This window comes from Macaca thibetana, chromosome 2 (genome assembly GCF_024542745.1).
Source record: "Macaca thibetana thibetana isolate TM-01 chromosome 2, ASM2454274v1, whole genome shotgun sequence".
Classification (NCBI taxonomy): domain Eukaryota; kingdom Metazoa; phylum Chordata; class Mammalia; order Primates; family Cercopithecidae; genus Macaca; species Macaca thibetana.
The window spans coordinates 70,896,789-70,922,811 of record NC_065579.1 but is presented as its reverse complement, the minus strand read 5'-3'; the positions used below and the strand labels follow the sequence as shown (position 1 = coordinate 70,922,811).

Below are 26,023 nucleotides of genomic sequence, written 5' to 3'. Positions count from 1 at the left end.
TCTGCTATTTAACAGTTACGTGAACTGAGACAAACTACTAAAGCATCATAAGCCTCAGTTTCCTCATCTGTCTTAAGGGCACAATGATACCTTACATGTTGTAAAGATTTCTTCTTTAATTTGACCTAGCACATTAAGTTTTCAAGGAGTGGTCCCTGGCCTAGCACCATAAGCATCAACTGGAACTTACTAGAAATGTAAATTATAGGACCCTCATCCCTGCTTTCCTCCATTAGTCAGAATCCAAGGGGGTCACACAGCAGTCTATGTTTTAGTAAGCCCTCCAGGTAATTCTGATGCCTGTTATAGTTTGAAATCCACTAACATAAAACAAGACTTGTTCCATATCAGCTGCTGAATATGGATTAGTTTCCTTTTCTTAGGTACTGAGCCACCATCATGACAAAAACCCAGTTCCTACCTTCACAGAACTAACAAAGAAACATAAAATTATATCTCAAATTGAGCTTTTATAGATTTCCATTCTATTATCCAATTATTACATGAAGCACAGAGAATTTCTTTTCACTTTGTTCAAGACTTTGCTTTTAAGAGCATGATTAAAATAGATTTCTATCATCTCATTGTGTGCATAATAAATACACTAACACAGCTCTGGTTTATTTGATAACATTATTTTAAAAGTACCTGCCAATTCAAAATTTTAGATGTTTTGTTAAACTAAACACTGAAAAAAATAGATTCCATTTCACAAAGGATACAATTTTCTTGTAGATAAAAGAAAAACTGGAGCTTTTCCAAAACTGCAGAATATTCATTTTCAAGGGAAAATAGCAGAAAAATACAAAATAAAAAAAATGAATGGGAAGCCTTGAGTTCCTTTTGGTTCCTTTGAATAAAAAGCACTATGGATTTATTTTGAACAGCTGTGTTTATAGGGTTTGCAGATCACTGCAGCTGTACCAGCTGAGTAATAGGAAGGTTAAATTTATAAATGTTAACTTGAAAATGTGCTAGCTCTTTTCAAGGAATTAATGTTATTGTACTCTTTTTCTCCCTGTCTTCCTCTAAAACCTGCTGTTGTGAAGGTGCATTTAGGTCATTAAGCATTGGAGTCCTGGAAGAGCTGCCGGAAGTGAATAAACCTGCTTTCCTTCTAGACCCTGAGAAATACTTTAGGAAAGAGCCAGAGGAGGAGCATCCCCAAATTCCAGAGGCCCCGTCACTTTTTGAAAGTAAGTTCTCAGCCATCATACACCTCTACTATCCCTTTTCATGAAACTTAATCATTTAAAAATAGAGTAGAAAAGCATGAAAATAACAAGTGTTTGCCTTGTAGGTTGCCGTGAAACAAAGTGTGGTTTGACTGTTAAGATTTATAGTTCAGCTGCTGATCTGTGCTTTCAGATAGGACAGCCAACAGGCTGGGATATATGAAATGAATATTTTTATTTTGTTCCTTTTCTGAAGTTAGAATGCCACGAACACGTATCCATGAATCTTCCATGGATGAGAATCTCTCTCCCCAAATAACCTTAATTTTCAAAACCGTTGCTGGAGGAAGCCATCATAAGACCCCTTTAGAACACAGTGTCTGGCAATCTTGTTTATTTTTATGTGAAACACTCTAAATAGAGACGACTTAAAATGTATTGTCTTAAAGTCTTCCAGCTGCAGAGCTAGGCTAATGAGATGAGAAGACAAGAAAGCTTAAGTTGGAAACTATAAGTGAATGATGTCTAAAGATATAGAAACAAGATGTACAAAATAATTCTTTATTTTTCAGACTATTATAGTCTTCTGAACTCTTAAAAGTTTGAGGAATAATTCTGTAGAAAAATTCTTCCAGCAAAGAAGGGTCCTGTGGGAGAATAGGTAACACAACCTGATTCTCAGTGAAGCACTCAGAAAGCATATGGACACTGCAGGGAAGCTCATTTAAAATAATTAATAAAAAGTTCAAGTTTTCAGCTTGTAAGAATCAGAAAAAATCAGAATTAAACTAAGCCATCTGAGATCTGTGGTTTCAAAACTGTTAAAATCCTCTGAGCTGGGATTCAACATCATCCTAGAGAAACAATAATGTTTGCAGTAGAAAGGTGTTTCCTTATATCCACAGTTAGGGAAGTTTAAGAGTCTCCTCTTTGCTTTGTGCCTATGGAAAGGGAGAACAGCTGGTCAACATTTTTGTTGTTGTTGAAATTCTACTTATAGGCAAGGTACAGCTGTCATACTTCATTACCATAGTTTACAGTCTAATTATTATCAGGTATTTTTTTTCTTTTTCTTTAAAAAAAAAACATTTTCTTAGAATTTCTCTTTGCTTGCTCTTGTGTGGGTAATCTATGGTTTCTGCTCATTTCTCTTAAAAACGAAGCCAGAACTTTAGGGCTTTTTTGCGGGCTCAGAAAATGATACCCCAAAATATGCCACTTTGGCATGTTAAGTGCTTTGAATGAAGTGGATTGAAAGGCCTCAGAACCAGTCTCTCTTACGTTCTCCTGCTGTCTACCCTGCTTTTCCTTTCAAAGTTCAGGGAGGGTTTCTCTCTGAAATTCCCCCATCTGACTGAGGAGGGTTCTTCCTAAAGAAATGCAACTGGGCCGGGCGCGGTGGCTCAAGCCTGTAATCCCAGCACTTTGGGAGGCCGAGACGGGCGGATCACGAGGTCAGGAGATCGAGACCATCCTGGCTAATATGGTGAAACCCCGTCTCTACTAAAAATACAAAAAACTAGCCGGGCGAGGTGGTGGGCGCCTGTAGTCCCAGCTACTCGGGAGGCTGAGGCAGGAGAATGGCGTACACCCGGGAGGCGGAGCTTGCAGTGAGCTGAGATCCGGCCACTGCACTCCAGCCTAGGCGACAAAGCGAGACTCCGTCTCAAAAAAAAAAAAAAAAAAAAAAAAAAAAAAAAAAAGAAATGCAACTGTAGTGAACCCCCTCTCTAGGAATCTCATCAAACAACCTGTAAATGTTATTTATCAGAGGAGAAATTAAAAGTCATCACCACATCCAAACAGGCTATTGCCTACTTTTCTGGAGGATGCTCTAAATAACTCTTTTTTAACCTAAAAGACTACCTGCATAATAAGACAACCTTTGTCCACAGTGCAGTTCTACCCCTCACCTTTTAAAACTTGTCATCAGCTCCGCCAGAGCACAAAGAAACTTTGTCCCGGGCTATTTTCTGTTCCTTGGGCTCATTCATTTCCTCTAAAAAGTATTTACTCTTCCTGTAAAATTGCCTACCCCCTCACCCTCCCTCCTCCACCCTGCCATTTGCCATTTCCCTCTTCTCTGTGAATAGGGTATTTAAACTTCAACCCTCTGGCCCTTCTTTGAGTCTCATATTTTGTGGGGTTTTCATGCACATGTGTACATTAATAAATTTGTATATTATTACCTGTTAATCTTCGTGTTTTCAATGTACTTCAATAAGCTCAATTGCCCAGCCTCCAGAGGGAAGGTTTAAACTCCCCTACAGCTCTAAATAATTCTTAGTGTGGCTGATAAGGATTTCAGTCTGTCATCCCATCATTTTTCACCAGGATGACTCACTTTTAAGAATGAAATGGGGGCTGGGCATGGTGGCTCGTGCCTGTAATCCCAGCACACTGGGAGGCCAAGGCGGGTGGATCATGAGGTCAGGAGATTGAGGCCATCCTGGCCAACATGTTGAAACTCTGTCTCTACTAAAATACAAAAAATTAGCTGGGCATGGTAGTGCATGCCTGTTGTCCCAGCTGCACAGGAGGCTGAGGCAGGGGAATCTCTTGAACTCGGAAGGTGGAGGCCAAAATTGCACCACTGCACTAGCCTGTCAGGGGGGAAAAAAAAAGAATGAATATGGGAAGTACTTATCTTGTCCTTGTGAGCCACAAATAGACATGAAACAGGAACGACCACTAAAAAAGATCCGGACATAGGACAAGGTTGTAAAGATAGTCCAGATACAGGTATACATACAGGAGGAAACCGAGACAGAAAATGGAGTCAGAATTGAGGCAAGATGAATAGGTGACAGAGAATATGCAAAAGCTGGAGGAAAGAAGCGAGAGAGACAGGTAATGAAAGCAGAAAAGACCTCTCTTCAGTGGGTGAGAGTTCCTGCTTCTATGAAGAATCTTTTATATAATCTGTGGCAGCAGGAAGCCACACATGAATTCTTCACATGGGCAGGGAAGATGTGTGGGTGAAGAGGTGGGGTTAATGGCTGGGCAGAAATAACCAAAATACTTAAAAGACTCTAATAAATTTTCAAAGAGAATTTTTTTCCCCTGGATTTCTTATTAAAATTTCCTGTAACTTCCCCACGGTTTTTAAAAGATGTTTTCTTTCTTTTGGTTTTTAATTTTCTTTCTTCAGTTTTTCTTCTTTTACTTCCCTGTTTTGAAAGTGTTTCCTCTTACTTGCCTTTTCTGCAAGTGAAAATAATTTTCTTTTAAAAGCTTCACCAACTTGTGAGAGAAACAGATGCAGATTATTGATGACATAGGACACCACCAATGAGGTTCCATGAAAATGCCAGGAAAAAAGTTTGACTCATTCTGGCTGGAGCATGGGAAAGAATTCAGTCACATTCGAGCTGGGACTTAAAAGATGAGTGGGTCAAAGATGAGGGAGAAAACAAGGAAATAGTGAGGAAGGACATATCAAGGTTGAGGAAAGAGCAAAAGTCAAAATGAATCCAAGTTGGCTACAATGAGTGACTTCAGGCATTGAGACATTAACTGAGTTTTACACGTGTTAGTAGAGGTAAAGTAAAATGTGTTTGGAAGGTGTTAAGTTAGAGGTACTGGTGTGCCATTTACAAATAAAGTTCTGGAGGATTGAAGCAGATTGTATATACACTCTGTGATATCATAGTCTTTCACAAGCAGATACTGAAATAATGTTTGTTCATTTTTGTATTTAGCTTTTCCTAGGCTAGATTGCATATAGTAGCATTTGTGCTGGATGCTGAAGATGCAGAGATAATATGTAGATACCCAGCCTTCAGAGATCTTGACATCGAAGTGGAGTGGGGAAATAGATACATAGACAAATAATTATATTCTACAACAAGGGCTATGATAGAGATATATACTGCATACTATGGGAACACATGAAAATCCAGAGATGACTTTTCAGGAAAACCAGAGTATACCCGAACTAGATGTTAAAAGTTAAGTTGCTATGAGCCAGGTTGGAAAAAAAAAAAAAAAAAAAAAAGCGAGGGATGATACTCTGGTAGAGGAGTGGTATAGGCAGCTCTAAGGTGGTATAAATAATATGATGTGCTAAGGGAGTTACATGTAGTTGCCACTGGCTGGGTTCTAGAAGGAGCTTGAAGAGAACGAGGCTAGACAGGTAGGTGGGGGGCAATGGAGCATCTAGTAAACTATACTAAGGACTTTGACATTTATTTAATCAGAAGTAGGGAGCTATTGAAATATTTTAATCATTCTGAATTTTACCATTTTATATCCTATATTACCTCTTCAATGTTTATATTTATTTGTATTATTCTTAAAGTGATTGTTCTAGAAGTTACAATGCTTTTTCCTGTGCTCTTTATTCCTTCTTGTGACACTAGGCTTTCATCTGAGACCATTTTCCTTCAGTCTGAAGAATTTTCTACAGAATTTCTTAAAATATGGGCCTGCTTGTGAATAATTTTCCCAGCTTTTAGATGTCTGAAAGATGTATTTATTTCATTTTGACTTTGGAAGGATATTTTCATTGGATTTAAAACTCTAGATGTCAGGGTTGTTGTTATTGTTGTTGTTTCAACTTTTTAAAGTTAACATATTTCCCTGCATCCATAGTTTCTGTTTAAAATCCTGCTCTTAATATTATTGAATCATCTTATTCTGGCTGCTTTTAAAATCTTTCTCTTTAGCCTTGGTTTTCAGATGTTTTACTGTGATGAGTCTAAGTACTGTTTTGTGTGTGTGTGTGTGTGTGTGTGTGTGTGTGTGTATTTATGCTACTTGGGGTTCATAGAAAGTTATCGAATGCATCTTTCTTCAATTTTGAATAATTCTCAGCCATTATCTTTATCCAAATTATGTTTTATTCTATTCCTGCTCTCTTCTGTGATGGAATAGCAATTACACATATGCTAGACTGTTTAATTATATCACAAATGTTTTTGATGCTCCTTTAATAAGTGGAATTAAAAAATGGAATAAATAAAATGGAAGAACATTTTATTTTTTTAGGTAGGCTTCATTTTGTATATTTTATATTGACCAGTCTGCTTTTAAACCCATCTAATCAGTTCCCAGTTTCAGATTATACATTTATGTATATCTGAAATTATATATATACACACATATTTATATACTTTCAGTTTTAGAATGCCACTTGAATCTCTTTTATACAGATTATAGTTCTCAGTTAAATTTTTTTCATCCATTTTGTTCATCTTTTCTCTCTGTTTTTGAAACATGTTTATAATGGTAATTTTTAAAGTCCTGGTTGACTAACTCCAATATCTGGATAATCCTTGGGTTGCTTCTAATACATGTTTTTTTCCTCTTGGTTTTTAGTCTCATTTCTCCTGCTTCTCTACAAGTCCTGTAATTTTTTATTATATGACAGAAAATTTAAAAGATCTATAGACACCAAAATTAATATTTTCTCTCAGCAATCCGTTCACTCTTTCCTTAATTCAGCAGAGAGAATAAGACGCTGATGACCTTAATCTAATTAGGACTTGAGCCGGGTCAGTGCTGAGGTACAGGTTTAGTTAGGCTTAGTCCACTTCTGATTTCAAATGTCTGTTTTAGGTTTCTCCTTTTAGTGGGGTATTGTCTCCCACGTACTGCAAAACTGCAGAAAACATTACTCTGCATTTCCAGTCCAATCCACAGTCTCCCACACCACCCCAGGGCTCAGAGAATGTCCTATGGGAAAGAAGGACCAAACTCTGACATTTTTCTAGATTCCAATACATCACACCAACCCACATAGCCATCAAAACACTTCCAAATTTACTTTCCCATGATAGAGTCTCTCAGTCGAATGCAGGTCTGTTTCTTAGCAATGCCCAAACATAATAAATCCTCAGAAAGAAGAAAATACTTGCAATTTTAGCTCATCTAGGAAGGGCCCTACCATCTCGGGAATTACTTATTTTGGTCATCATTGCTTCCACAGCCTTCTGATGGCTTTAAACATATCATTTGTAATTTATCTTTTTTTTTTTTTTCCTATCTGGTGCAGTGAGAAAGATAACCTGCAACTACCTATTAAATCCTATCCAGAAACAAAATTCCTGTTGAAATGTTTAAAACAAAGTGTCATGACCAGATCTGCATTTTAGAGAAGCGTTCTGAAAACTGTGGTAGATACATTAGTCTAATGGGGCTAGACTGAAGGCAGCAATATTATAGTAATGAGAACTTGCGTGCAGTCAGCTCTCTGCTTTTGAGTCATCACTTCGCCTTCTACTATTCGTTTATATCTGAATAAATTATTCACCCTAGTAAGTCTCAGTTTATTTTTCATCTGTAAAATTGGGATAATGATGCCTGCCTCTTGGAGTTATGTGGGTTGATTATAGCGCGATAGCTAGCACACTAACCATTCACTAGATGATATCTATTATGATTTTGAAGATGAGGAAAACCTAGAAAGGAAATAACTAGCTTGAGAGACATTAAGGAGGTTGAATTTAAAGGATTTTGTACCCAATAAGAGATGTATGTCGATCAGTCTTCTAGTTTGGGTAACTATGTTGAAGTAAAAAGACTATCACTGAGAGAGGAAATACAGAAGAGGATGATATAGAGTTAGAAAATGACATTAGTTTCTAAGATATGTTGCGATGGAGGTGACTATGGGACACTTACTAAAGAAAGCTGACACTTTTCCAACAAACTAGCCATCATAGAAAGGAAAAAGAAGTGATAACTGAAAAGAAACTATAGTTGATAGGCCTGTTTTAGAATTAAGTTCAATATTTTTCTTCTGATTTTAGATTTGATGCATGTGTATTATAGAAAATTGACTAGTAAGAAGTAAGCAGAACTCTAAGGAATATAGGAATAGGAAAATGAAAGAGCAGCCACTACTTCCCAGGCCTGAGATATATTGACCAAGGAAGAGTCCCACCCATCCCAGGGCTGCCTCACTGAATGGCAAACCCACAGAGATGCTGTATGTGGAACTTACCAGAAATCTACCACCAGGGTTTCAGGAGAAACTATCCATAGGAAGGTGCTGTTTCTCAGAACTTACTGCAAACCCATTAAGAGGGTACAGGGGAGGCTGTTCACACGGAAGAGTCACACAGTTGGCCTCTTGCTTGTCAAGGATTTTATGGAAAACCATTCATGGAGTGGTACCAGATAGGTGGCATATTGCTGACAGGGGAAACTGCTAGCTCTGGGTTCTGGAGAAGCCTTACCTGCGTTGCCGGAGTCTGGTGCTGGAAAAGCTACTGCAAGAGCTTGGTACTGGAGAAGTCATCCTATAAGAGCCTAGTGCTGGAGAAACTGCAGGGCAGGATTCTTGGGAGAGGAGCACAGAGAAACTGGAACTTGGAAGACAAATCCATTTCTCCTCCAGTGTCTCTCCATTGCCCCTTAGCCAACAACATGCCAGCTAGCAAAGGAGACATTGTAGGCTTGAGTCTGTCATCACAGAGCAGGCATCAAAAAGTTTGGGCAATACATTTGGGCATATTCTCATCTTATCTGCCCCTTCATGCTTGTTCTCCACTCCTGGTCCTTCTACAGCATGTTAGGACCTTTAAAATTACAGTTTTATCCCCAGTAAGTTATAAGGTGTGACGGTTGTCTTTGGGGGTGGGGGTGGGAATTGCAATTTATAAAGAGAATAAACCATGGAAATGATAAAGGTATAAAGACAAAATTTTAAGTGTAAGACTGGTTTCAAAACAAAGTTCTACTACTTGCTAGTTTTGTAAACTTAAGCAATTCAAGTAAACGCTGTGTGCCTTAGTTTCCTCAACTGAAGGTAGGCTTCATCTTAGTTATCATCATAATGTTTCTGTGAACATTAAATGATGTAACCCATGTGAAGCCCTTAGCACAGTGCCTGATACCTAGTAAGACTTGGATACATTTTATTTACTGGTAATGTCCTGTATTATTATTCAACTAAATAGTTCTACAGTGTAGGAATTACTATTCCCCACATTTTTTATATGAAGAATTGTGGCATAAAGAATTCAAATAACTGACCTAAGTTCACATAGATAGTAAGGCTAGAGCCTAGATGGGGATGCTAAAAAACTGACTCAGGTGTTTATGCTATTAATATTTCTAAATGCAGCCTCCCCTGTTCAAATAGTATTCAAATCAAATTCCCTAGTTGCTTATTCTTGCTCTTATTTCTAAAACCAGCCATTTTACTGTATTACCTCTTTTTATTATTTTCATTTAAAATTGTTCATCTTTTCAGAAGGATAATGCTGAATTAAAAAATTGTTATTATAAAACAACACTTCAAAAAACCTCAATTACCAATATATTTCTCCTGCACACTATCATTACAGAATCTACCTTATGTCTTTGTACTGCATTTTACCCACCTTGCTGCAATCTCCATAATTACCTCATGCATAAATTATTTGGCAATTGTACAATGAGAGGCATTTTGCCAGTCTCACTTTCAATGTCCTAAACTATCACTTTGGAACTTGGGACGGTTTTCAAACACTTTAAAATCCCCAGGTGATGTTTTAGCCATACCTGCTGGGTTTTTTATGTCCTTTGGTATTCTCTTTCTTTCCCTTTCAACTTGAAACATCTTTCTTCGCACTTTCCTTTTAGCTTTCAAGTTGTTCCCAGTTGGTTCTTAAACAGCTTGAAACCCCTCTTTGATATGCCTTATTTAAAATCCTGGAAGCTACTTAGAACTGGCTCTGGGTCAGGTTTTGCCAGTAAATTCCCCAGGACCCATTCACATTGTATCTGTAAAATCTTTAAAACTTGAAACAGTGTGGAGAAAATGCTCTATTAGTGATACTTCAGGTGAATTGTTTTGTTGTAGCTGTTGTTGTTCTGTGAAAGACAAAGTGTATGAAACAAAGAGATGGTTTTATTCAGCCTACTGCAGTACGGAGAAAGTTCATTAAACAGGAACATCTCAAAGACAAGAAAGGAGGTCTGAGCTTTTGTAGAGATAGGTAGATGAGAAAGTCATCTATGTTTCTTATAGGACTCATGAGGAAGGAAAGAGAGGGTCTTAGAATATACGAGAGGAGAGGAGTCCTTTGTGGTTAGCTGTTTCTAGAACATGAAAGGGTAGAGAGATTTCTTAAATGTCTTCACTTTCCAGGAGCACTGGACTGAGGTAAAGTTCAGCATTGTCAGTCTCATCCACCTTTTGTTTAAGAAAAATGAGTATCACTCATTGCTGAACAACCTAGAAGTGATCCTAAAGCTCCTGGGTGGGGCAAAGCAGAGTCTCAGAAATAGTCTCTCAGGGGTTCTTGTTGGTGTTGCTCCTACAAAACCACTTGAATTTATATTGCCAGGTGGAGGCAAAGGTCAGCTGTTTTGAAATCCTGAAGATCCTGGGAGAAAGGGATAGCTGCAAGGCAACCGAAAGTCTGTATACGGATCTGGGATGTCAGGTTTTAGTTCTTGGTAATGTCCTTAGGTGGGAGGGAGAAAAACTGAAAATATTAGTTTGGAAAGTAGTAGTTAAATGTGGAAAAAAAACACATAAGATTGAAAAGTTTGGAGAGTTGACAATTTGTGCAAGGTAGCAGACTCCAGTCCAATTTGAAGTAAATCCCAAAAGTGGTGTTTCCAAGGAGAAGAGGAAATCAAATCTCTAGTAGATAAGAAAAGTTTGCATATCCATCAGATACTTGCAACTTGAAAAGAGGGACAAAAATAATTCAAAAACAGTGAACTCAACCAGAATCTAACAACCCAGAAGGGTGTGCTGGAGATAATACATAGGGTTTCATTGGAACACACAATGTTTCACATTACCCCTTAAACTACAGGTGAAAAATATACACATAAGCTTTTAGTAAAATCTAGTTTAATGTATCTTTCTTTTAGAATATTATTTTAACTCTAGCACCAGTAAAGAAAAATAATCTTTGATATTATATAAAAGTTCTTACTTGAACAAACAATTAAAATGCAGGAAGAAAGCATTCATAGATATATACATTGACTATATGATAAACGAGAGATTGCTACACATGGCTTACCTCAGAACCTTTTAGATAGTGAACATCTAGAATGAACAGAAAACTCAGGGGCATTTTAAAAGTAGAAATCCTTCCTATTGCTCTACATTTTTGTTTACATAATACTAAATTATCTCAAAATTCACAAATACAATACACACATACCAAAAGTTGGGGTCTATAAAACAGAAGTCATTAATATGTGAACAACATATTTAAAAGGTTCAACAGGTCCCAAGCAACCATTATTCGAGAGTCATATGAAAACTATTGAAGTATTTTGATTAATCATCACCACTCTTTCTCACCAACCAGTTGCTTTGTTGCCTGGTTGTTACTGGATGGTGGCTGAAATAAAAGGACATTTGACAATACTGACCTAGAGCTTAGATTTAGAAATCAGAACCTTGACATCAAGATGCGGGCAGTGGATAGCAGCATGGGCATCACCTGGGAGCTCCTTAGAAATGCAGCATCTCAGGACCTACCCCAGATCTGTTGCATGAGAATTTGTATTTTAACGAGATCCCCAGGTGATTCTTATGCACATAAAAGTTTGATAAATAAGGATGATTTGTCTAGAAGACACAAAATAGGACACAGAATAGGAGGAAGAATGTGAATTAGGAAGGAGTTTTCAGAATGCCGTACACTCATAGACAGGTAGTCATTGCATACTACATTACATAGCTGCCAAGTCCCTTGTTGCCAGGGTATCTTTGTGAGTTTTGCCGCTGTTGTTCAGCTGATATAGTTAGTTGCCAATTAGCAGGCAAGGGAAAGACCAGAAGATAATATATAAACCAATTCTTCTGTGTTGAGATCCTTGAATCATTTTATTATAGAGAAAATGTTTTGGATACTTTCCTGACCACCACATCTTCCCTTTTCATCACTGTGAAAACAGCTTTTGGCTATCATTATAACAAACCTCGTCAGCCTGACCAAGTATAAAGAGAAGTGATGAGTATATAAATGTCATATTTTCCCAGGAAGGGAATAGTGAATGTAAGTGGTTACTGATAACACTAGATGTTAATTTTTTTTTTTTTTTTTAGACAGAGTCTTGCTCTGTCGCCCAGGCTGGGGTGCAGTGGCCGGATCTCAGCTCACTGCAAGCTCCGCCTCCCGGGTTTAGACCATTCTCCTGCCTCAGCCTCCCGAGTAGCTGGGACTACAGGCGCCCGCCACCTCGCCCGGCTAGTTTTTTTTTTTTTTTTTTGTATGTTTTAGTAGAGACGGGGTTTCACCGTGTTAGCCAGGATGGTCTCGATCTCCTGACCTCGTGATCCGCCCGTCTCGGCCTCCCAAAGTGCTGGGATTACAGGCTTGAGCCACCGCGCCCGGCCTAGATGTTAATTTTTAAGAACTTGGTTGTGGTTAAATGGATGTATATGTATATATATGATGTGGAGAATCACCCTTTTATCAATATTATAGGGTCCCCAGGTCTCTGGAATGCAGGGATTCCAAAGGGTGAGGAGTGAGCCAAAGCCTTTGCATGCCTGAAAGTTCCTTCATTCATGTGCTCATATATTCAACAAATGTACTTTTTGAATCCCTTTCCATGAACCAGATACAATGCTGGGTACTAGAGATATATGGTATACAAAGGCAAACAAAGTCTACTGCTGCTGAATTTATTGTCTAGGAATAGAGATAGGTAATAAGTAAGTAAATAAATAAAGATGATAAGTTTGGAGAGTGATATTGATAAGAGCTAAGAAGAAAATAAAACAAGATAATATAATAAGGTGACATTAGGAAGAACATCAGTGGAGGTCTCTCTGATATTTAAGCTAAATCCTAAGATAGAAAGTTCTGCAAAGATGTTGGGCCAGAATGTCCCAAGCACAGGAAACAAGTATGAAGCCACTGAGAACAAAATTGACATGTTCCAGGGACAGAAAAGCGGTCACTGTTGCTAGAATGGAGTGAGGAGACAGGTATCAGATGAGATTAGAGGGCGATCAGGGGTCTTGTCATGTGGGACCATGTTGCCTGGGAAAAAAAATTTGATTTAAGTATAAAGGGAAGCCTTCAGAAGATTTAAAGAGGAATGTGACCTGATGAATCTAGACACAGTGTCTGTTGCTCACTATTCTAAGCAAACTACTGTTCAGGATTCTAAATAAGTTATATGGCCTGGGAGGCAAGAAGTTGGAGGCTTGATGTTCCTAAGCTTGTGATCATATGGGAACTTGAGGGTGCTTTAAGATAAGCTGTATATTTATTTATTTATTACTTTTTAAAAATGTCAGCTTTTATTTTAGATACAGGGAACACACATGCAGGTCTGGTACATAGGTATATTGCACCCAGGTAATGAGCATAGTACACAATAGGTAGTTTTTCAAACCATGCCCCTTACTCCATCCCTGTCCTAGTAGTCCATAGTGACTATTTTTATCATATTTATGCCCATTTGTGCTCAATGTTTAACTCTTACTTATAAGTGAGAACATGTGGTATTTGGCTTTCTGTTCCTGCATTAATTTGCTTAAGATTATATCTTCCAGCTTCATCAGTATTGCTGCAAAAGACATGATTTCATCTTTTTTATGCTTGCATAGTATTCCATGGTGTGTGTGTGTGTGTGTGTGTGTGTGTGTGTGTGTATGTATCTGTGTGTGTGTATCTCGCATTTTCTTTATCCAATCCACCATTGATGAGTACCTAAGTTGATGACATGTCTTTGCTATTGTGAATAGCATGGTGATAACACATGAGTGCATGTGTGTTTTTGGTATAATGATCTATTTTCCTTTTGGTGTATTTCCAGTAGTGAGATTTCTGGGTCAAGTGGTAGCTCTGTTTTAAGTTATTTTAGAAATCTCCAAACAGCTTTCTGCAGTGGCCGAACTAATTTACATTCCTACCAATGGTGTATAAGCCTTCCCTTTTCTCCACAGCCTTGAAAGAATCTGTTGTTTTTTGACTTCATAATAGCCATTTTGACTGATGTGAGAAGGTATTTTATTGTGGTTTTGATTTGCATTTCTCTGATAATTAGTGCTGATGAATATTTTTCCTATGTTTTTTGGCCACTTGTGTGTCTTCTTTTGAGAAGTGTCCATTCATGTCCTTTGCCCATTTTTTGATAGTGTTGTTTTATGCTTGTTGATCTAAGTTTTTCTTTTAATAGAAATTGGACGTTGAATCTTTGTCAGATGAATAGTTTGTGAATATTTTCTCCCATTCTGTATGTTGTCTGTTTACTCTGCTGATGGTTTCTTTTGCTGTGAAGAAGCTTTTTTATTTATTTAGGTTCCACTTATCAACTTTTGTTCTTGCTACCATTGCTTTTTGGAGCTTAGCCAAAAATTCTTTGCTGAGACTGATGTCAATAAGGGTATATCCTAGATTTTCTTCCAGAAATTTTCTAGTTTTGGGTCTTATATTTAAATCTTTAATTCATCCTTAGTTAATTTTTGTATATATGTTGAAAGGTAAGGGTCCAGTTTCAATTGTCTGCATATGGTTAGCCAGTTATCTCAGCACCATTTATTGAACAGAGAGTCCTTTTTCCATTGGTTGTTTCTGTAGGACTTGTTGAAGATCAGATGGTTGTAGGTAGGCAGCATTATTTTTGAGTTATTTTATTCTTTTCCATTAGTCTATGTGTTTGTTTTTGTGTCAGTAGCATGCTGTTTTGGTTACTGTGGCCTTATAGTATAGTTTGAAGTCAGGTAATGTGATGCCTCTAGCTTTGTTCTTTTTGCTTATGATTCCTTCAGCGATTTGGGCTCTTTATTTTTGGTCCAATTTGAATTGTAGAATAGTTTTTTTCCAATTCTTAAATGAATGACATTTATTGTTTTGTGAGGAAGCATGTGGTTGATCTTAGAATATGTTCTATGTGCAGATGAGAAGAATATATATTCTGTTGATTGTTTGGTGGGGTGTTCTGTAGGTGTCAATTAGGTCCAACTGATAAAGTGTAGAGTTTAAGCCTAGAGTTTCTTTGTTAGTTTTCTGCCTTGATGACCTGTTTAATGTTGTCAGTGGAGTGTTGAAGTCTCTCAGTATTATTGTGTGGTTGTCTAAGTTTTTTCATAGGCCAAGAACATGTTTTATGAATCTAGATGTTCCAATGCTGGGTATGTGTATATTTAGGATAGTTAAATCTTCTTGTTGGATTATATGCATATGCCCTTCTTAATTTTTATTTGTTTAAAATCTGTTTTATCTGGCTTAAGAATAGGGACTCCTGCTCTTTTTTGTTTTCTGTTTCAATGGGAGAAGTTTGTCTGTTTCTTTACCGTGAGCCTGTAGGCATTTTTACATGTGAGATGGGTCTCTTGAAAATAGCAGATGATTGGGTCTTGTTTTTGTAACCAGCGTGCCACACTATGTCTTTTAAGTTAGGTTTATAGCCCATTTACATTCAGGGTTAGTATTTGTATGTGAGATTTTGATCCTGTCATTATGTTCTTAGCTGGTTGTTATGTAGACTTGATCGTATAGTTGCTTTATAGTGAACTGTGGGCTATGCACATAAGTGTGTTTTTGTGGTAGCAGGTGCTGTTCTTTTGGTTCTGTATTTAAGATGCCCTTAAGAGACTCTTGTAATTATGGCTGATCCCATTGAGATAAATTCCCTCAACATTTGCTTGTCTGAGAAAGATTTTATTTCCCTTTTACTTATGAAGCTTAGTATGGAGGGATGTGAAATTATTGCATGGAATCTTTTTTCTTTAAGTATGTTGAAAATAGGTCTCCAATCCCTTTTGGCTTGTGAGGTTTCTTCTGAGAAGTCTACTGCTAGCCTGATGTGGTCTTTCTGTATGTGACTTGACTAACTGCCTTTAAGATATTTTTTTCCTTTTGCATTGACTTTGGTGAATCTGCTAACTATGTGCCTTGGGGATGGCCCTCTTGTATAGTATCTTGCCAGGGTTCTTTGTATTTCTTGTATTTGTGTGTCAACCACTCTAGCAACATTGGGGAAATATTTGTGGACTATATCCTTAAATATATTTTCCAAGTTGCTTATTCTGTCTCCTCTTAGGATTATCAGTGTGTCCTAGATTTGGTCTCTTTACATAATCTCATAGTTTTCAGAGGTTTAGTTCATTTTTTATAAATTCTATTTTTGTCTGACTGAGTTGATTTGAAGAACCAGTCTTTGAGTGCTGAAGTTTTTCCTCAGCCTGGTCTATTCAGCTGTTAAAACTTCCAGTTGTATTATAAAATCCTTGTAGTAAATTTTTAAGTTCTAGAAGTTCAGTTTGGTTCTTTCTTAAAATAGCTATTTAATATTTCAGCTCTTGGATCATTTTACTGGATTCCTTGGGTTCCTTACATTGGGTTTCAGCTGTGTCCTAAATCTTGTTGTGCTTCCTTGCCATCCAGATGCTGAATTCTATGTCTAAGTTGTGTATTCAAGTAGACATAAATTTTCTTGTTTTCTCAACTTTTATTTTTATTTATTTGTTTTTATTTTTATTTTACTTTGAGTTCTAGGATACATGTGTAGAACGTGAAGGTTTTTTACATAGGTATCCATGTGCCATGGTGGTTTGCTGCACCTATCAACCTATCATCTAGGTTTTAAGCCCCACATGCATTAGGTATTTATCCTAATGCTATCCCTCCCCTTGGCCCCCATCACCCGACAGACCCCGGTGTGTGATGTTCTCCCTGTGTCCATGTGTTCTCATCGTTCAACTCCCACTTATGAGTGAGAACATGTGGTGTTTGGTTTTCTGTTCCTGTGTTAGTTTGCTGAGAATGATGGCCTCCAGCTTCATCCATGTTCCTGCTAAGAACATGAACTCATTCTTTTTTATGGCTGCATAGCTTTCCATGGTGTATATGTGCTGCATTTTCTTTATCCAGTCTATTATTGGAATGGGCATTTTGGTTGGTTCCAAGTCTTTGCTATTGTGAACAGTGCTGCAATAAACATACGTGTGCATGTGTCTTTATGGTAGAATGATTTATAATTCTTTATATACCCAGTAATGGGATTGTTGGGTCAAATGGTATTTCTGGTTCATATTTTTTTTTTTTTTACAAGTGGTATTCAACCATCTCCAGACACAAACCACAGGAAATTTGACAAATCAGCCTGTTTGCTATAATAAGAACACATCACTTTTTTTGTTGTTGTTGTTGTTGCCATCATCCTGTGATAGTGTACTTCATGGAAAGTGTATCAGTCAGAGGGGAAACAGGGAAGTAAAATCAGCAGGACTCCATATTGAGATTTATTACAAGAAGTTGACTTACGGGTTTGTTGGGTTGGCTGAGCAAGTTCAAAATATGTAGCACTAAGTCAAGAAGGAAAGATCATGGGCAGGCTGGGCACAGGCAGAAACGTTCATTGGTAGAATTTCTTCACTCTTTTAGGGAACCTCCAGTCTTCTTTTAAGGCCTTTTATCTGTTTAAGTCTGGCTTGCCAGATTATCCAGGATTATCTCCCTTATCTAAAGTTCGTTGATCAGGGACTTGAACTACATTTGCAAAATCCCTTCAAAGCAACACTTATATTAATATTTGACTTCATAGCTGTGAACTTTACCCTACGCAACTTAATACATCAAGAAAGTCATCACAGTAAGGTTAAAAACATTTTAAAAATTATTGTAAGCAAGTTCAATAAATGATTATTTCTTACATGTATTATGATCTACTACATACTCAACACATCATCATAAAAAATCATTATGCCATTAACCTAGCAGACGTTACTGCGAATAGTGAGAGGAATTGATTACCATTATGCATTTAAAGGATGTTAAGTTAATGACATCATTTTTGCCACATATAGATTTACAAATGAAGCTAATGAAGGTTAAGTTTTCTGGGCTTCATCTACAAAGACCCTTTGAGTATTAGAAATTGCTAGGAGTTTGAGAGTGTTCTAGGTGAAGAGCAGAAGCAAGGTTACAAGCAACAATCATTTCCAGGTAAGCATTTCAGGTATCTTTTTAAAAAGAGATCTCAGGAGAAAAGGACCTAACTCTAAAAATTACTAGAAATTTGTTGAAATTTATTTTATCCTAAAAAGCCACTTTTATAAATAAATTTATATTTGTAATTTTATATTCTTTTTTTCTAAAGAGAGCTCCCAAAATTGTAACTTTTAGGCCCAAGAAACAGGGACCCACCCCTGCATATGTACTTTTTATAATCCGTTTGTTAACTAAAAAGAAAAAAAAATTAAAAATGAACCATCCAAGTGAGTTTGTCTCTTTCAATATCTTACAAAGACTTATCAGTTATTGGGTTAATGGTCTTGAAACCCAGTCAATTACAATGAAAATTTGTCATCTAGTTGAGAGACAAATCTCAGTAAAACAGAATTTATTTCAGAAGTAACATTCTGGCTTTTACAATATATCTCAGAAGGGCTCAAAGGCGTCAGAATTGCTTGTGCTTCTAAAGTGCTAATCTGCAGTCACATGGGACAGGACCAGCTGCTGATGTACAGATATCCACATTATCTCATATCACTGGTATTAGGCAAATAGAAAGTATTGTCTTTCATTTTATCTCTGCTTAATGCTAGTTCCAGATTTATTCATTTTCATCTTATTGCTTAAAAAAAATTCACAGAATTCAAATATTAGAACATACAAAAAATTATTCATTGAGAAGTTTCCCTCCCTCCTATGATGATGTTCTGTATTGTTCCCACTGTCATCTATTTCTTGCAGCCGCTATTACAAGTTTCTGTGTAAACTTTTAGGGTTTCTGTATGTATTTATGATTTTGAACATGATCCCTGCTTTCTTTGGCAAGTATGTCAGTCAAGGGTGAAACTTCTTTCATTTGTCTAATATATTTTTTCCATTCTTTTATTAATAAATTCCTGAATCATTTTATTTCAGATGTGTTGTTTCGCTTTTAATCCATTTTTTAAAAATCATTTTGTTAAAAAAGTTGGGAAATAGAGTATCTGTGTATTTATATATTAAACACTTTGTTTCTCAGACTGTTTTATGCTATTTATATATTTTTAAATTTTTCACTGCATCTGTAGCTTTTTATTTGTTTATGTTTGTGTGTATATTTATTCTAGTGGTTAACTTTATAATCATAGGAATTATGTAATTCCTCTAGTTCTTCATTTCTCTTAGACACTGTTAGATCTATGCTCAGTGATGATAGAATAAACTTGTTTTCTCATTCTCCTGCCTCCCTTCTACCACACAATTTCATTCCATAACATGATTTTCTTTATGCTTACTTTTATTTTGTTAAATTTGCCTATGCTATTAGTTGATTTTTCAGTTTTCAATGTTATTCTTTGTCTCTGATTTATCATAAACAAGATTTCTTTCTCCTTTATCCTCATAATTTTTGTCAATTGTATCATTCATACATTGTCAGGCACATGGACTTTACCTTCTATTTTTGTCATCCTTAACTCCACATTGTTTTAATTTTACTTCTACACTTAAATATATTCAGTGATCACCACCAAGTTATTTTTTTCAAAAATTTCTCAGTCATTTCTCAGTTTAGCTTTTTTTTTTTTTTCTTTTTTCTTTTTTTTAAGATAGAGTCTCCTTCTGTCGCCCAGACTGGAGTGCAGTGGCACAATCTTGGCTCACTGCAACATCTGCCTCACGGGTTCACACCATTATCCTGCCTCAGCCTCCCAAGTAGCTGGGACCACAGGTGCCTGCCACCACGCCCGGCTAGTTTTTTTGTTTTTTTGTTTTTTGTATTTGTTAGAGACCGGGTTTTACTGTGTTAGCCAGGATGGTCTCCATCTCCTGACCTCTTGATCCACCTGCCTCAGCCTCCCAAAGTGCTGGGATTACAGGCGTGAGTCACCGTGCCCGGACTCAGTTTAGCTTTTTGAAATTTCCTCAAAGAGGACTCTGCGGAACAATGATCCCTAAATTTCTTACATATTGACACCATTGATAGTTTTTGGATTTGAAGGACAGCTTGAATGTATGTAATATTCTTAGCTCACATATTCTTTCCCTGATTATCTTGTAGGCATTGCTCTACTCTTTTCTGGTGTTGGTCATTCCTATAAAATATCTAAAGCAAGATACTTTCCTCCTTTTTAGGTCACTTGATTATTTTGTATAGTTGCCAGAGGATTTCCTCTTTATCTTTAAAGTCTAATAACATTAATGGGATATGACTTGGTTTTGAGTATTCTAAGTCAATTATTCCTAGTGCACAATGTGTCCTTTCGACATATGTCAGATTGACTTTTATTTGAAGAAACCTTTATTAAATGATGCCTTTAAATATTTGTTATATTTTGGTTTTCTTTCTTAAGTACTGATACGGTTTGGCTGTGTTCCCATTCGAATCTCAATTTGAATTGTATCTCCCAGAATTCCCACGTGCTGTAGGAGGGACCTCGGGGGAGGGGGGGTAATTGAATCATGGGGGCCAGTCTTTCTCGTGCTATTCTCATGATAGTGAATAACTTTGATGAGATCTGATGGGTTTATCAAAGGTTTCCACTTTTGTTTCTTCCTCATTTCTGTCTTGTTGCTGCCATATAAGAAGTGCTTTTTGCCTTCTGCCATGATTCTGAGACCTCCCCAGCCACGTGAAACTGTAAGTCCAATTAAAGCTTTTTTTGTTCCCATTTTCGGGTACGTCTTTATCAGCAGTGTGAAGGCGAACTAATATAATACCTACTCTAATTATATGTTTGTAGATCTATTTATTTGTGTGTCTTCAACATTTATTATTTTTCTAGTTCATTCTTTTTATAATTTTCCTTTTATTATATATTTTTTCTCATTTCTATACTCTAGGTTTCCTATTGTGTTCCAGGAACTCTGTTTTCCCTGGTGATTTTTTGCCTCTATTTCTGAGTTTTGCTACCTCATATTTAATCATTTCCTCTTGTGTCTTCATCTCTTCCCTGAGTTTTTTCACTTCTGCTCTGTGATCTTCCTTCATGGAGGCAACTGCTGTTTTTTAATTTTTAAAATTTAATTTTGTCAAAATGCTTGGTAACAATGTTTGTGCAAGATTTTTCTGGTGGTAACTCATGTATTGATTAGTTTTGCTGCTCTTTTTTCAATTTGATTGGTTTTAGTTTTTCCTTATATAAGTTTGTGTTCATGCTGTGTTAGTTTTAAAAGTTTCCTCTTTTAATTAATTAGCTTTAATGAGGTGGATTTTTTTTTTTTTTTAACTTGAAATACGTGGTAAATCCTTGAGTAAGAGGCTGGGATGTGAGAACAGGGTATCCTTCAGGTTTTACATCCCATGGGGACAGAGTGCTTTAGCGAAAAATGACTCATGTGTGTGATACAGGTAGCCCTACCTCATCTATTTCACCGATCCAAACAAGGTCCCAGAGAGCTTCTGCTTCCAGCTACCTTCACCTCTTTTTAGCATCCATGTATATAAGGAATAAAGCATTTGTATTTCCTGGTGAGCCTGTCACTCACAGTGACTATCTTTTTCCCAGCACATGCTAAGATGCTGCTGCTGGCCTTCTTATACTCTCTATACTTTTCACTTTTTCTTGAGCAACTTTTGTCCTGTCTCAGCTGTTCTGCTTCTTTATATTTTGTGAGCTGCAGATTACATCTGTCTTTGAGTTTTGTTAAAGTACAATTTATTTGCAAAGTTATTATCTCTCATTTTCTTGGTTGCTTTTATATGATTTCCATGAGAAGAAGAGGGAAGATCTTGACTTCTGTAGCCAAGGTCTACATATACTTCCTATATACAGTATAGTGTATACTGGAAGGGGAAAGTTTTTGTTTTATTTTGTGTTTAATCCAAATATATAAAGATGCCACTATACTGTAAAGTCATTCGATGTTTGCTTTTTAAACTTCATATTTTTTGGTTAGTGTTTAAAAAGTTCCTAGGTCCAGCTCCAACTTTATTCCACTTTACTTTCTTTCACATATTTTATGCTTCTTTTAAATTGTACTGAATTATTTAGAGTTATTCCAATAGTAGTTATTATTTTTCCATTCTGTTTGTTTGTTTGTTTATTTATTTATTTTTGAGACAGAGTCTCGCTCTATTGCTCAGGCTGGAGTGTGATAGTGTGATCTCGGCTCACCGCAACCTCTGCCACTGGGGTTCAAGCGATTCTCCTACCTCAGTCTCCCAAGTAGCTGGGATTACAGCCACCTGACACCATGCCTGGCTAATTGTATTTTTAGTAGAGATGGGGTTTCACTAAGTTGGCCAGACGGGGCTTGAACTCCCAACCTCAGGCGATTCACCTGCCTTGGCCTCCCAAAGTGCTGGGATTACAGGCATGATCCACCATGCCCGGCCTATTTTTCCATTCTTTATTCACCATTTTCTCTCTAGTTGACACTTCCTATCCAACCCTTGCCAATTCTTCCCCACCTCCATGTTTCTTATTATCAATTAAAATCCTATCTGGAATTCAAGACCTACCTCAAATAAGTACCTAATTCTTAAAGCTTTTAAAAAAATCTTTATATATTGTTATAATATCTCTTACATATTTATACAGAATTTGCATTGCTTATATTCTCTTGGAATGATATCTTATTGTATATGATATTTTGGTTATTTGGTTACTGCTTCTAGTTTCCACCAATTGGAAGAAAGGTCATGACTTAGTCGTATTTGTGCCTCATTTATGTCTGAGCATAGAACATTGTGTATAATAGACATTCAATAAGCATTTGTTTAAATAATAAAATTATGCAAAATGCCAAAATTATTTTCTAGAATGCATGGCGCAGTTTCTTCCTACTTCTCACTGATGCACAATATAACCACTTATGGAAATAATTTGGTTCTTTTTTTTCCTAAAACTGCAACCCCTATGGATGTGATTGTAGATGCACTTCTTTATTCATGCAGACAGTAAAACTGTGTTTTGATTATTTTAATTGTCTTATTTCAATAAAGAATAATTTTTTCTTGGCTCTTTATGTCTTGATAGCTGTTAAGTAGATTAAAAAACAAAAACGGAAAACACAAACTTCTATAATCCTCTACCCTTAGAATGGTGGATTTCTATTAAGATATATGCATTAAAAGAACAAACTCTACTAAAATTTAACTTTTAGATGTAAATTGAAACAGAATAGCAGAAGCTTAGAGAAAATTTCCCCAAATACACTCTGTGTTTTACAAAGAGTTTTAGAAAAAGCAAAATTTGAGAATCTTCTTCCCACTATTTCATTTAAATAGGTCTCTTAACAAATATAATTTACTTTTAATTTTCCTCATCATTTTATAGCTTTGAAAGCTGTATTTGATGAGAAAAACCTGTTTCCCAAGGAAATTCTGGATCGTGAACGAAAAGCCAAGCAATTATGCCAAGAAAAAAGTTGTGAAGTGAAGAAAAATAAGAAGTAATTATAATAGGAAAAACTTCATCGTCACGTAAAGTACATATATAAAATGCAGAAAAAGCCTCAAGAATTCTGCCTTTTATTTTATATTTGAACTTCAGGAAGTTTTGTCTTCATGGGATAATTTAGTACTGCTCTTATCCATCATCTTTCAATTTCTCTGTATTCTTAATAAAATAAATATTGAACTAAAGTTGGAGCATCATCTTGGTATTTATTCTCAAGAATTTTTATATAAAAAATTTACGATTCCAGAACAAAGTTCTAACCAGTTGCCCTTCTGGTTGTTCCTATAGACAAATATTTTTGATCAATTTTCATTGTAAAACCTGCATTGAAATATATGAAAAGTACTGATACAGTAAATATCTACAAATGTGAATAAGAAAACTGTTTCCACTTTTTTACACTTTCTAGTGCTTTTTAAATAATTCTCATAATGGTAATCAGACCTTGTCAATAGCACCACTTCTTGTTAGTTCCTATTGGATTTTATTCATTCTATAAGCTTATTGGGAAATTACTGCATATGATCTACTTCAATAGTTCATTATACTGTACTTTAAAATTGAATGTCTGCACATTGTGCACATGTACCCTAGAACTTAAAGTATAATAAAAAAATTGAATATCATAGCACATCAAAGAGGTAATAGTCTTGAAAAAAAATCAAAGGGCCTGGGGTTATATAAATGACCCACTTTATGTGGAAAGTCAAGTGGGAAATATTTGGTTCTGCAACTTACTGCCTCTGTTTGTTGACCCGTTTTTATTTATAAATATAATCATGTTCCAGGCAACTAATATTATTATTCTGCTTTATTTATTGTGTCCTATAGAAAGAATTGGTAAATTCATTTACATAACTATAATGACTTACTGTATATTTATATTTTAAAGAGTCCTTTCAAAACAAGCTGTAGTCTAAGAAGAATTTTTCAATAATACATGTAGTAAAGGAAAATAATTTGCAATATGTAGGGGACCACTTGGTATAGCAACTGCAAATGTCCATTGTGTTTAAACCACACAATAATCATATGAATATATTAGCTTAGAGCTAAAATATGAGATATGAATCTATTAGGAGAGAGCTCAATTATCAATGGCAGAGTTGAGATTGGAGCCCAGGTCTGTTTTACTTCCAAACCGTGGTATTTGTTATTTATCATTTGGTTCACTTGCTTCTTAATAGTATAAAGCCATTGGAATGAATTCTAACAATAGACTTTCCAGCACCAGTGGAACAAATATTTTTGTTTGGTGGAGAAGGCAGTGACGGAAAGATTTTCAGAAGAGAGCTGCCTATTCTAACTACATTGAAGTGCATTCTGAGTTAGGCATTACGACTGCTATTCATATCACCTTCCCTCCTCATGGAATGAAAATTACATACAGGAAAGACTGTAGGAGAAAAGTATATTTGTCTCTGTGTGTGTGTGCATGTGTGTTTGTTTGTCTGTTGGGTGGTGTGATGATGTAGGAGAGTGTCCTTGTTTTAGAAAAATATAATAATAGAATGTTTACGTATGATAGAAATTATGTTTTCAGCTTGCTATAAAATGATTCAGAAAATACTAATTATATGTATATATAAAATGTATATATATACACACACAGGTGACACATATACATATCTATATTTACATCTGTTTGTTGATTGGGAGGATAGATATATAGATGAAACACACACATGCAGTAGATGCTAACAATTGGGGAAACAGGAGGAGGTGGAGATGGAGATAGCAGTTCTTTGAACTATATCTGCAACTTTTATGTAAATTTGAAAGTATTTCAAGGTAAATTTTTTTTTAAATATGAAAAGTTGCTTTTGGACAAAAAGATTATTTGAGGTGTTCAAGCAGACACTGGGTAACTGTCTCAAAAGGAATATTGCAAAGACTTCTTGCACTGGGTAGGAGGTTTGATTGGATAATCCATCATTTCAAACTCAGAGCATATGATTTATGAATCATAGGTTGGTGATAGTACAATGGAGTGAAATCTGAGCCAATTCCCAGAAATTTAATGGAATGTTAAGATGTTATAGAAGTAGAATGCGGGTACCAAACAATTTGCAAAGGCTCTTTTCCCCACTGATCCAGCCATCCCTCATGTAAGTATTGAAGGCATGTACAAGAGATTATTTTAGGTACCAGATATTCACATATAAATAGAATGCACCTTTTCTACCCTCAGCGTTCTGAAGTGAAGCTATATAAAACGTAGTGGTTTATTAAACCAACACTGAATGAGCCCACTGGCATAAGTTGGAAATTCATCATTTGGCATATTTTTTTCTGGCATAATTTGGACATTCTTTTGCTCAACATATGTTACTTTTTACCCTTGAAGATAGCTTTGTTTGATGTGATAGCCTGAGATAGTGCGGTTCATATAGACAGACCTTCTTTCTATAGCCTACTACATGTGCATAGTATTATGCTGTAACTCTAATTCCACCCTTAATTGACATCAGGGCTGCTTCTGTAAAAGGAATTAAGAAGAGTTGTCTCATAAATATATTCAATGAGAAGGGAACTTTTAAAGGTATGAGAGTTTCTTTTAATGTAACTGTTTCTAATAATTTGGAGAAAAAAC

At 36.2% G+C, this 26,023-nt stretch overlaps 2 protein-coding genes across 5 annotated transcripts in view; one reads left to right on the top strand and one right to left on the bottom strand.

Moving 5' to 3' along the window:
• The window catches only part of WDR49 (WD repeat domain 49), a 186,711-nt gene extending 163,096 nt beyond the window's left edge, over positions 1 to 23,615 (top strand). For all 4 annotated transcript variants that reach the window (XM_050779950.1, XM_050779952.1, XM_050779949.1 and 1 more), the window contains 2 exons: positions 1,050 to 1,196; positions 23,308 to 23,615. In XM_050779950.1, the coding sequence (XP_050635907.1) occupies positions 1,050 to 1,196; positions 23,308 to 23,426 (266 nt within the window). In that variant the 3' untranslated portion in view covers positions 23,427 to 23,615. The remainder of the gene's footprint in view (positions 1 to 1,049; positions 1,197 to 23,307) is intronic.
• The window catches only part of SERPINI1 (serpin family I member 1), a 480,054-nt gene that overhangs the window by 328,239 nt on the left and 125,792 nt on the right, over positions 1 to 26,023 (bottom strand). The window lies entirely within an intron of this gene.